This window comes from Alligator mississippiensis, chromosome 7, assembly GCF_030867095.1.
Source record: "Alligator mississippiensis isolate rAllMis1 chromosome 7, rAllMis1, whole genome shotgun sequence".
In the NCBI taxonomy this organism is placed as follows: domain Eukaryota; kingdom Metazoa; phylum Chordata; order Crocodylia; family Alligatoridae; genus Alligator; species Alligator mississippiensis.
In genome coordinates this window covers 15,073,061-15,086,744 of record NC_081830.1, presented here as the reverse complement: position 1 = coordinate 15,086,744, position 13,684 = coordinate 15,073,061, and the positions used below count along the sequence as shown (strand labels likewise).

At 44.7% G+C, this 13,684-nt stretch overlaps 1 protein-coding gene across 1 annotated transcript; it reads right to left on the bottom strand.

Moving 5' to 3' along the window:
* Nucleotides 1-5,644: 5,644 nt before the first annotated feature.
* On the bottom strand, nucleotides 5,645-6,100 carry LOC132251675 (olfactory receptor 14A16-like; the record flags this gene model as incomplete). Its single annotated transcript, XM_059731624.1, has 1 exon — nucleotides 5,645-6,100. A coding segment is annotated over one exon (456 nt), but the record flags the coding sequence as incomplete, so codon positions are not given.
* Nucleotides 6,101-13,684: the final 7,584 nt, after the last annotated feature.

Genomic DNA, 13,684 nt, shown 5'->3' with positions numbered 1-13,684 from the left:
TGTATAAAGAGTAACTACTGCTCAGTCAGTCTCATGTAGACATGGTCAGAAAGCAGCCAGAGCCCAATTTCATAGATTTCATAGACATTAGGGCTGGAAGGGACCCCAGAGGATCATCAAGTCCAGCCCCCTGCCCCAGGGGCAGGAAGTCAGCAGGGATCATAGGATCCCTGCAAGATAAACATCCAAATGTGTCTTGAGGTTGTTCAAAGTGGGTTCTTGAACCACCTCCGGCGGCAGTCTGTTCCAAACCTTGGAGGCTCGGACAGTGAAGAAGTTCTTTCTTATGTCCGGCCTGAATCAGTCGTGGTGGAGTTTGTGACTGTTTGATCTTGTCATCCCTTGGGGCACTCTGGTGAACAGTCATTCCCCCAGATACTGGCGGTCACCCCTAATAAACTTGTAGGTGGCCATCAGATCACCCCTGAGCCTGCGCTTTTCCAGGCTGAAGAGTCCCATGGTTCTCAGCCTCTCATCATAAGGTCTCTTTTCCTGACCTCTGATCATGCGCGTGGCTCTCCTCTGCACCCTCTCAAGCTTCTCCACATCCTTTTTGAATTATGGAGACCAAAACTGGACGCAGTACTCCAGCTGCGGCCTCACCGAGGCTGAGTACAACGGGAGAATGACGTCCCGGGATTTGCTTGAGAAGCATCTATGGATGCAAGCCAGCGTTTTTGTCGCTTTACTAGCAGCATCACATTGAAGGCTCATGTTCATCTTGTGGTCAATCATGGCCCCCAAGTCCCTTTCATCTGTAGTGCTAACCAGCGTAGCACTACTGAGCCTATAAGCATGCTGCTGGTTTTTCATCCCAAGGTGGAGAACCTTGCATTTATTGGCATTTAACATCATCAGGTTCTGGTCTGCCCATTTCCTGAGCCTGTCAAGATCTGCGTGGATCACCCTCTTGTCCTCAGGTGTGGATGCTTTTCCCCAGAGTTTGGTGTCATCAGCAAACTTGGCCAGTCTGCTTCTTACACCAGTGTCCACATCATTGATGAAGATGTTAAATATTATAGGCCCTACGACAGAGCCTTGAGGGACCCCACTGGTCACAGCGCACGGCAACGATTGGCTCCTATTGACCACCACCCTCTGGGTCCTATCGCAGAGCCAATTCCCCAGCCAACGGATTGTGGTGAGCTTGAGGCCACAGTTGGCCAGTTTAGCCAAGAGATGCTAGTGGGATACCAGATCGAAGGCTTTTTTCAAGTCAAGATATACAACGTCAATCTCTTCCCCCTTGTCCAGCTGATAGGACACCTGGTTATAAAAGGAAATGAGACTGGTCAAGCAAGACCTACCAGCAACAAACCCGTGGTGCATATCCCTCAGGATATTGCCTTCAGCTAGTCTGTTAAAGATGGCCTCTTTGATAATCTTTTCCAAAACTTTCCCCAGGATAGAGGTCAGGCTGATGGGCCTGTAGCTTGCCGGATCTACTTTCCTCCCTTTCTTGAAGATAGGCAAGACATTGGCCCTCTTCCAATCATCAGGCACTTCACCAGAGCACCAAGAGCTCTCAAAGATCCATGCCAGGGGCTGAGCTATGATGCTCGTCAGCTCCCTGAGTACCCTGGGATGTAACCCATCAGGGCCGGCTGACTTGAAGGTATCCAGCCTGTCAAGGTGTTACTTCAGGAGGTCAGCTTCGATGGAGGGCAAAGAATCTCCAGTGCCCTACCTCTGACCAAACCAGAATCAGAAACTGCAGCTGTCACAAACTCCAATGGCTCAGTTGGTGTTGTCTTAAGTGTAGATGCCTTCCTCACAAAAGTATGGTCTGGGTATGGCCACCATTTTGAAAGGGATATGTACATTGCCATCTTCATCCAATTGAAAGAGATTTGGGATTCCAAAACATGTCATCATGGCAATGAAAGGGTCTGTGACTCTTAGGTGCATGTCAGGTGTCCTAAAACTATGCATAATGGAGGAAGAAGAACCCACCTCTTTTCCAGCAACCTAGTACTCAGAGCACTTTCTCATTACTCAGCCTCATACTCAGTTGCTTGCAAACTGAGAGAGCTGCTTCCAGAACCATCTTGGCCACAGGAAGTTTGAACCCATATCACCCTCTTCCTGGACACGTATCCCATCATTACTAAAAGTTTATGTGCTTCAATTTACCAATCAGGGAACAAATACATTGCTCAAAATGAGAACTCTTCAAAGAAAATGGTCACTCCCAACAACATCAGTAGGATCAACATGTGATATTATTATTCACTCATAGGTTGTCTTAGGAAATACTGTATGTCCTCATCCTCCAAAATGCCTTTCCACCATGCTAAAATTGACACAGCATGCATGTATTTAGCCACTTAGGTTTAACAAGAAAAAAGGACACATATGTAAGATTGTAGGTTCATATTAACACATGGCTAAACATGCGGTAAGGTCCAAGCAGCATTAATATAGTCTTTTAACTGGGGATGTGCCCATCCAGAAACCTACAGAAACTCTTTTCCTGCCATTTAATATTGGAAGGAAATACTGATGATGCTATTCTTTAATCCAAGGATGACATGATATTTACACTAAAATCACCAGGACACGGGCAGACAATCACTAGTGCAAGCCCTGGAAAAATCAGGGCAACCACAGAATCAGGAGGTCAGGTAACACAAAGGCTCTCACTCCTACCCCAGCCCTAGGACGAGACTCTTCTAAGAGCACCGGGAATCCCAGAGCTTCCGATGGCAGGCTTAGCTTCCTGTACACAACTGCCAGTCGCATGGGGTCAAACAGGAGAAACTGGCCTTTTTGGTAACCAAAAATGAATATGATCTCATAGGGATAATGGAGGAAGGGCAGGGGTGTAACTCTCTATGTGAAGGAACAGTACACTTTCCTACAAGCAGAGATTGGCACCCAAGGAGGGTGACTTGACACCCTCTGGGTTACAATACGGGGAGAACATGGTGCAGGTGTTATAACTCTAGGAGTCTATTACAGGCCTCCTAACCAGGAGGAAGAGCTTGACCATGAATTTGCTAGGCAACTGGCAGAAGCTGCACATTTTCAGTCCATGGTCATCATGTGTGACTTCAACCACCCTGACATCTCAAGGGAAGAGCATTCAGCCAAATCCGATCAGTCACAAAGCTTCCTCACTTGCATTGAGGAGCTCTATTTGACTGAAGAAGTCTACAGGCTGGCAAGAGGTCCATTGTTTAAATCCCCTACCTATTAGTGATGCAATTAATAATACTAGAATCACAATTCTATTATTCTAATAATTCTAATAATAATAGAATCTCAGTTAATAACAATAGAATAGAAGAGGCCTCAAGAATCATGTGATCTCATCCCTACACAAATGCAAGAATGTTACTCCAAAATTATCCCTGGCCAATGTTCATCCAACCTCTTCTTGAAAACCTCCAATGAAGAAGACTCCAAAACTTCCCTGAGACATCTATTAAATGTCCTCACTCCTCTAAAAACAAGAGTGCTTTTTTCCTCAGATCTAATCAAAAATTACTTTTCTTTAATTGGAAGCTTGACATCCTTCCCTATGCAGCAATGAAGAACTGTTGCTTTCCACCCACTGTTGCACGCCACTTAATCAGATATTTCAAGACTACTGTGATGTGCCCCCATAATTTCCTTTTCTGCCACCTAGTTATGCCTAGTTCTCTCAACCTCTCCTTGCATGGCTTGCATTCCAACCCATTTTCATTCATGTCACCTATCTCTGAACTTCCCTAACTTTTCAAAATTTTTTCTTACAACATGGAGCCCAGAACTTCACATAATAGTCTAGATTAAGCCTAACCAGGAGCAGGTCAATTGGCTGTATAGAGCCATAGAAACATAGAACTGGAAGGGACCTGTAAGATCATCAAGTCCAGTCCCCTGCCATGGGCTGGAAGTTTTTGGACTCAGATGTGCTCCTTTCCAGCCTCATCTTGAACACCTCCAAGGAGGTTGACTGCACCTGGTGACCCTTACAGAGAAGAAGTTTTTCCTTATGTTCACCCTGAAGTTACCCTTTATTAGTTTATGCCCATGAGTCCTCATCCTCCCTTGAGGTGCCCTCCTGAATAGTCGCTCTCCTACTTCTTGATGCTCCCCCCGATGTGCTTGTAAACAGCTATCAAGTCATCTCTCAGCCTTCTCTTACTCAGCCTGAATAGGCCCAGTTCCCAGAGTCTCTCCTTATAGGGCCTACCCTCCATGCCCTTACCCATACGAGTGGCCCTTCTTTGTACCTTCTTGAACTTATCCACATTTTTCTTGAAGCGTGGTGCCCAGAACCGGCACAGAACTCCAGCTGAGGCTGACTAAAGAGGCAGGAGCCCCTTCCTGGATCTATTGGCCACATATCAGTTGATGCATGCCAGAATTTTGTTTTACCTTCTAGCAGCCTCAACACACAGTTGGCTTATATATGCTCGTGTTCCAGTTGATTGTGACCCCCAGGTCTGATTCAGATGCTGTGCCAGTCAGTGGACCACCACTCATTGTATAGTTGTGGTGAGGGTCCTCCCTACCCAGGTGAAGGACCTTGCACTTCTCCCTCCCTGTTAAGCCTCATCTGATTTTGTTCCACCCATAAATCCAGTCTTTCAAGGTCATCCTGACCGTCACCCTATCTTACGGTACGTCCGTGTATTTGAACAGCTTGGTATTGTCTGCTGACTTAATCATTGAGCTTTCCACCCCCTCGTCCATATAATTAAAGAATATATTGAATAGCATTGGTCCAAGCACTAATTCCTACCACCTCCCATATTTTCTAACTAATACTCCTGTTGTTGCAGCCCAAAATTGCATTCATGTTTTTGTGGCTACATCAAATTGATGACTCACGTTGAGTCTGTGAGGCACCAGATCCCCAGGATCCCTATATTCATAGATGCTAGGGTCAGAAGGGACCTCAACAGATCATCAAATCTGACCCCCTGCCTAGGCAGGAAAGAGTGTTGGGGTCTGATAACCCCAGCCAGATGCCTATCCAGGGTTCTCTTACAGACCCCCAAGTTAGGGGAGAGCACCACCTCCCTTGGAAGCAATATCCAAATTTTGGCCACACTTACCGTTAAAGATCCCTTTCAACAATGCTGCCACACAGTTATTTATAACCCAGGGTGTATATGTGCTTTTAATTATTCTTCCTTAGATGCAACAACTTGCATTTCTTTCCTTGGACTTCATCCTGTTGTTTCTAGCCCAGCTTCCCAGTCTATCCAGGTCCATCTGAATTCTGTGCCTGCCCTCTAAAGTGTCTGTAGTTCATCCCAGCGGCACAGAATCTGGATGTTTGACTATATCCAAATAATTGATTACACCAACTTCCATTCATCATCTTGTAATTGATGGCATTTATTTTAGGTGATGCAGACAGTAAAATTGATGCATGAAACATTACTTTCCTGCTTCAATGGTGTTAACACAAAATGACCCAAGTCAAGTGTCATTGTACTTACAAAGCTACAGAATTAAACTACCACCTTCATTTTTTGTAAATAGTTTGCACATTATAGCACGAAAACACTAATTTCATTAGTTAATTATAAAAGAAACACAAGTAAAGCAAAGTCATGGAAATTTTGTTCTTGGAGCGGATCAGCCTGTGGAGCAGTTTCCTCAGGGCAGCTTGGATTTCCCTGTTCCTCATGCTGTAGATGATTGGATTCATCAATGGAGGCACCACACAATACAGAATAGCTGCCAGGAGATCCAGAGGGGACGGGGAGTCAGAGATGGGCTTCATGTAGGCAATGCCGGCATTGGAAAGAAACAGGGAGACCACAATAAGGTGAGGAAGGCAGGTGGAGAAGGCTTTCTGATGGCCCTGCTCAGAGGGGATCCTCCACACTGCGGAAAAGATCTGAACATACAACACAACGATGAAAACAAAACAGCCTAGAACTAAAAACATACTTAAGACAAGAGATGCCAGCTCTCTGCGGTATGTGTCAGAGCAGGAGAGCTTGAGCAGCTGGGGTATTTCACAGAAGAACTGGTTGATGGTATTTGAGAGGCAGAAGGGGAGACTAAAGGTGTTCCCAGTGTGCAATGCAGAGTAGATGACACGAGCAGCCCAAGCACAGGCAGCCATCTGGATGCAAGCTCTTCTGTTCATTATTATCCCACAATGCAGTGGCTTGCAGATGGCAACATATCAGTCATATGCCAGAACTGTGAGAAGGGATACATTTGCTCCCAAGAAGCAGGTGAGACAAAACACTTGGGCAACACATCCAGAGTAGGTAATCAAACTGGTGTTCAATAAAGAGTTAGACATGGATTTGGGCATGGTCACTGCGATGGAGCAAAGGTCCACAATGGACAAATTAATCAAGAAAAAGAACATGGGAGAATGAAGTTCACAGTTAAGAGTTACAATTGTGATGATGAGGAGATTCCCCATCAGGGTTGCCAAGTACGCTGCGAGAAAGATAACGAAGTGTAAGATCTGGAGCTCCCGAATATCAGAAAAGCCCAGGAGCAGGAATTCAGTCACGGTGGTTTGGTTGGACATTTCCCTCTTCAGCGCATAGTGCAAGGCCTGTGAAGGAAGGACAAGAATAGTTGCCAGGATTAATGTTACAAATATAAAAGGAGGCAATCTCATATCAGATACAGCTCATGAACTAACTGTCAGTACTGTCTTTAAGTGCTCTAAAATTGTCAGTGGAAAGTATTATTGCTGGGAATATGTCTTTTTGAGTATAAAAGAGCTTCACAAACTTCCTTAACAGTGGTTTTATATATAAAAAACCAAAACACACAAAAAAGACTCTTTCAGAACAAAACAAGGTTTATAATTATGAATATTGGTAATGCAATATCTCAGCGGATTTGCCTTTTCATTGCTTTATGCTCTCATTCACCTCATTTCAGATCTCTTTATGAAGCCATCTCCCTTCATCAAATTGGCAGACCAGAGTACAGAATTTTTATTTGATTTTTAATAGCAACAACAAGAACAGCAAGAAGCTCAGCAAACATCAAGATTAGGCAACACAGCACTTGTGACTACAATAAGAAGCTGGTCTATAAGCTGCTAGCACACCCACCTTTCCCCTTCCCTGGTATATACTGCATATGCATAGACATCATCCTAAGTGTCACCTTGTTTGAAATGAATCTGAGTAGTGCCTGCCATGTGGCTATTTGCCAATTTATATGGTCCCCATCCCCATCTGGACGGTCATCTCTATGCCATCATAGGCCAATGCCATCCTTCTGTTATCTCCACATTGTGTCATTGATCTTTGTCATTTGGATACGAGAACTTGAAGGTATTTTGGGCAAGGGATACTTCTCACTATGCATTTCCTCATCTCACTTTCTTGTGTCCCCCGACCCTAACATGAGAGGCACTCAGATATGTAAAAGACATTTTCAGGGGGATCAACTGTGGGGCTAACTAAGTTCTCCCTCCTCCAAGAATTTTTTTTCTGGAAAACAACCAAATCTGGATGCAATGACTGAGGTGGGATTGTAATTCTGGTGTTGCTGGGCAAGACTGAATGTCTGCCGTGGGGCTTAGAATTTAAGCCTAGAAAGATGATTCTTATAAAAATGTATTTTGTTAAACATATATTTTCTCATAATACATGCATTTTCTTCAAAACAATCAGTTTATGAAGAAGATCTTATCAATATGGGGGTGGAGGAATAAAAAGGTTTAAAATAGGCAGCCTCCAGGAACTTTTGATTGAAAAAAAAATATCAAGTTGCTGAAACACAGCAATGTGTGGGTACTTGATGGCAATTTCAGCTTTCTAAAGGGAGCTCTTTTCTTTTCTTTCTTTTCTTTTTTCCTTTGACCAGCTGAAGAATTTTGAAGACCTTGCTATTAAAATGCTGAGAGCTTTCCACTTCAATGTCATTTTCAGGTTCTTAAATACCCCACACACCGCCCTTCTTGTCAACCAACCATATTTAATTTCAATTAAAAACTTAAGCAAAGAATTTGGAGGATCGATCTTAAACTGAGAAAAACTTCACAAAGAATGTTGCATGATTTTCCCTCTACTGACCTATCTAATTTCCACACGTATCCCTCGTCTTACCAACCAACCACATTGCTGTAAGTTTATTATACAAGTGAATGTGAAGTTTTTCTCAGCTTGTGATCTCATCCTCAGGTGCCAGGAGTCTTTGCTTTATTTCCTTCTACTTATCTGTTTGATTTCCCTTTTCCCTGCCACTACCACACCTTCACAAGTCAAAATATCTTTGTAGGAGCTTTCTCTCTGCTCCAAGACTGACCTGACAGAAGTAGATCCAACCAGTTTCTCTCTTCAGAAGACGGTGAACTTCACTGATTTGGAAGAACTGATGCTGCAGGAAGGTGATTTATCCACATCTCTCTTGTTAGGGCTTCTGGGACTTGTTCCCTAGAGCCCAGCTTACCTCTGAAGCACAGAATCAGAAACAAGCCTTTCTGGATTCATGTATTTTAAGGCAAATAAGTTTTGTTTAATTCTTTACTTTGATCATCTTTTATCTATTGTTTCCTACTTCTGGGCCAGAATACGTGTCATCTGCGGTAGGCCTGTACAAAGCGGCTAGTATTTGCTTTGATTTCAGATTCATCCGGTTCAAAGACAGTGATTCAATTCAGTGATTCAAATCACTATCCTGAATCGATTCAGCCAAATCTGAGTTGGAGATTCAGGGGCTGCCATATTGGCTGAATCTCTGAACTGAACAGGCCTGATCTCCCGTCCGCTCTCCTAGCCCCATCAATGGCTGCCCCACCTGGCTCCAGTGTCCCAACACCTTAAAAAAAAACCCTAAAACAAGCACTCACTGGTTCCTGCCAGGCAGGGGGGCGATCCCCAGAGCCCCACCACTACCCTGTGCTGTGTGTGTGGTGGGGGAGGGGCGGGCTCTGCCATGAGCCCCCAGAGGCTACGACAGCTGCTGCAGCAACCGATGAGTGCAGGGCTTTTTTTTCTTCTTTTTTTTTGTGTAGGTTAACCTCAAAGTTACTGTGCATTAAAAAAAGGTCCAGTGGGTGCATTTACACAAGACATTACTGCACAGTTTTTACTGCATATTTATTTAGTGCTTGTATAAGAGAAGTATTATATAAATTCACAGTAACAAGAGTTACTACACAGTAGCACCAGCAAACACCTTTTAAGTGACACTGCTGTGCAGTAGCCTTATACTGCTGTAACCTTTGATGGCACACTAGGCTGGGCATTGCCAGATTTCAGATCCTCAAGGTGCCAGTAGCCCTGGGATCTCCCTCAGGCAGATCTGCTGATGGGTGTCCGTGGGAGCGGATTTGGCCCTCACCCTCATAGTCCAAGCATTTACTCCAAGCCCAATGAACAGATGGGTTTCTTTATTATATATATAACTATATACAGGAAGAGAAATAGATTAATCAAAAAGAGAGCATATATACATATATATATTATCAATAGAGAATAATAAAAGCAATCATTTGAATACAATCTAGCAATGTAACTGTAAGTGAATAATTGTAATACAGGGGGTTGTTCCCTTACAGCAGACTCCGGCACTGATTACACTCGCATGGTCATATCCTTTTGATAAAACAAAACAGTTTCCTTTTCGAATTTAAGCTCCCCTCTCATTGTAATCAATAGCAACACATTTATTGCGAGGATCTGCCACTAGCTGGTTTGAACACAGCTTCTGTTCTTCTTGAGGCTCTGAACTCCTTTCATCAGTGCCGCAGCCACTACCAGGAATGCTGCGGCCACTTCCAGTAGTGCCGTGGCTGCTTCCCAGTCAATGTGATCGGCCATGGGGGAACGCCCATTCGGCAAGATTGACTGTGAGGGGACCCCCACTCCTCCTCCCAGTTGCTGATTGATCTCTGGCGTGTCAGCTCCTGGAGCAAGGCTCAGATCCCATTCCAGTGGAGGAGTGGGGGGCTGCACCTCTGCCCCCATCTCTCTCAAAGCTGGAATTGGATCCTCCTCTCCTCTTTTCCCACATTATGGGTGATTTAAAGCACAAGCACAGCCAATCAGAGTCCTCAGTTTGCATTGGGGGCTCTGATTACGTTGCAAATGGTCCAATAAAAAGCATGCACAGTGTATAGTGTCTTCTCCTGCTTGGAAAAGCCATGGCACCCAGTGCACACATTTGTCGGCCTTTATGCAAAGGGAACTAAACATGGTGCGTCCACCAAGCTTGCAGCCCAGTGAGATATACAGCTGTTACACTGCTCTGCAGTAGCATCTCAGCACAATATGGCAAAAAGTGTTGCATGGTAAAAACTATCAACCCACTAAACTGCACCTGGGCACGTGTATACATGTGCACCTGCATCAGGAGCAAATCTGCTCCCAGCGGGAGCAATTGAGTGCAGGGCTGTTCCTACCTGCCTGCCCTGCTTTGCTGTGCTGCAGCACCCAGGGGGAGCTTCAGGTCTCCCCGGTGCCAGCCCTGGTCTGGCAGGCGGCACAGGGATCAGGCCTGAGTTTTGGAGAGAGATGAGATCTGTCCTGAAATGGGGAACAGCTCCCAGCTGCACGGATCTTGGGATCCCAGGCCCTCTGATGCCTTATGCCTGGCAGTGGGGCTAAGCAGCGCTGGGACTGCAGGGAGAAGATGCGAGGGGGTAAGAAGCTGGACAACATATACACCTTGTACTGCATGGCACTTGAACCAGGCAGGGAATGGCTGGGGGCTGCACACTGTGTACCTATACCCCTTTAAATTGAGGAACCAGGCTCAGACACACCAGCCAGTTGGGGGATGGCATTCAGCAGGACAAGGCTGTGATCCCTCCAGCACCCACCCTCCTTGAGTCTGGCTTTCGATCCTCTTTGTTACATGTGATCTTTGTTTTCCACCTAGGCATGCTGATGACATCTTTAACAAACACTACAGGAAAGTCCTGGTGCTGCTTCCCCCTCGTGGTTCCCCTCTCCCCAGTCCCAGCAGTGGTTATGTCCCCCGCCACCCCCCCACACACACACGCACTCAGGCACAGGCATCACCACAAGCCAGCACCATCAAGCTGGACTGAGATCCTGATCACACAGGAGCCATGAACAGGTCCCACCACCCCACCCACTGTCCTCTGTGTCCCCCCACTACCTAGGATGACTGGGAACAAATTGCCATCTACTCTAATTCTGCACCCAGGAACAATAAACTCCAGCAAGAACTGTGATGGAGTTTATTCAACTGTGCTAATTTCATGCATAGATGCACCCGGAGAACAGTGTTGTTGTATTAGGACCAAACATAGCATCGGAGGAAGCAATACTCTCCCTTCCAGTCCTGGGATCCTATGAATATTTTGAAACAGGCAAGTGAATTTAAGATCTTTAATCTCATTTAAAGTAAGCACCTAACTTCCTTTAGGGTTTGTTTGTTTGTTTTATTAAACCTCATCTTGTTTAAGCAGTGTTGAACAGATATCTATGACACTGATTTTTTTTTTTTTTCCTAGTGATCTGGTAACCCTCCCTTACTTTGATCAAAACACAGTACTAAGGCTTGGAGTTAATGAGACAGCTGTTTCCAAACCAGCCAAATGTAGTTAGGCACCCAACAATGCCAAAGCACTTTTGAATGTGCTAGCCCTCTGAACACCGGACCCCAAGGCTTTGGCGACAATGATGTGCTCTAACGCAGATTAATGAGAATCTGTTCTTCAATGGCATGCCTTCCTCAGCCTTGAATCACTCCTTTTGCCATTTGGAAAACTGCTCTGTCTGCATCAGAAATAAAAATGTCTCCATAAGCAAATCTACATGAATGTTCTCCTTGGGTATCCTCTTCCTTGTGGTGCAAAAAAGGCTTGTTTCATGGCTTACTGTGGGCCCAAACTGACTGAGCTTCCTAATGTCTGTAGTTCTCATCCTTGCCCTGGAACCTTGCAGTCAGAGCCTGGAGAGAAAAAAAAAATGAAGGAGCACTTGGGAGATATGGGCAAGGAAGCACGTTCTCAGATGGAAAGAGGAAGCGCTTTGCCATACCGAGGTTTAGACAGAATATTGCTGTACTCAAAGCTTATTTACAGTAGTTAGAACACGGGCTAGTTCCAGAAAGTTTTGTGTGATCAGTAGCAAAGCTGATCAGGACATTTCCCTTAAAACACTTTTTATTTGGAACGTGCTGTGTTGCTATAACCGGACAAGTTCACAAAACCTTAGTCATGTCTGTTAGACTCTGACTCCATGCGGCACCCAACAACTGAGGAGATGATGGTCCATTTGCCCAGGGATCCTGTTGCTCATTAGCCAGAGCAGGGCAAGGAGCAAACACCAGCACACGTTGCTCACAGCAGCTTTATTCAGAGCGGAGATGGCTTTGAGCGAGCTCCCTCACTAACCGAATACGGGGAGCAGCCCTGAACAACAGTTCTTTTCAATATTCATACACCTGGTCTATACATATTTACATGGATTCCACCTATGACCTTCCTGTGGTTCCACCCATTTCTCCTCCCATCTCCAGCTCCACCTGTTTACTGTTTGCCTCTTTAGCTTGGTATTGCCTATGCATTTCATTCATTTACATGCCTCTCTGCTAAGAGCGCACGCATAAAACTTTTGACCCCTATCTTCTTTTGGTCACTTTGCAGTTTCTCACCGGTTCTTGCCAGTTTTCTTGCTGACTTCTCCATCTCCAAGGCTGTATCTCTGCTGTTGTCTCCTGGCACTAGTTGCTTAACACATCATGCACGTTGCACTCTATCCTTTTGTTAAGAATCTGCTTACTTAAACACTAGCTAAATTGGTTGCTTTTAATATGTCAGCTAGCCTTGTGACCAGCAGCTTTTCCTGAGGTTACCTTTTAATATATCAACCAATCTTTTGCTGAGACACAGGTAAAAGCCTTCATTCAGCTGCACGCTCAGGACTCCCCAAATTCCCTATCGTTACTCCTGCATCCAAAATCCATATCGTTACCCTAACAATGTCAACTCGAGTTCCAGCTGTTCACATGTGCATGAAATATTAGGAAGACTAGTACCCATCTGTCTGTCTACCCTCTAAAAATTAAAAGAAAAAAAAAAGAGATTGTGTAATAAGACACATGGTAATCCTTCTGTCTCAGTGTCCATTCACTTGCAGTTGACTGTTTTAATCCACAATATCAATTTATGATGCTATTACAACGATAATAATAATAAACTCATAAGGTTAGAAGGGGCCTCAAGGATCTTGTGGTCCACCCCCTGCACAAATGCAAGACTGTTACTCCTAAATCATCTGTGACTGATGACTATCCCCTTTTTGAAAACCTGAAATGAAGGAAATTCCACAACGTCCCTGGGCAGTCTATTCCACGTCCGCACTGGTCTAGAAACAAGGGTGCTTTTCCCCCTGAAATCTAATCTAAATCTACTTTGTTGTCATCTGAAGCTTGATGTCCTTCCCTATTGAACAGGGGAGAACAATTATTCACCCTTTTCTTCATGGCAGTTTTTCATATGTTTAAAGACTGCTGTGATCTGCCTCTTAATTACCCTTTTCTGCAAGCTAAATATGCCTACTTCTCTCCATCTCTTCTTAACATGGCTTGTCTTACAACAATTTATCATTTTTGTCACCTATCTCTGAACTTTTCTAATTGCTTCATATTCCATCTTAAAATGTGAAGCCCAGAAATTCACACAGTAGCCTAAGTGAAGCCTAGTACTATCACCTCCTATGTTTTACATCTTTCTTAGCAAGCTTTTGAGTTTAAAAACCCTTCTTCAGGCTGGGGAAGC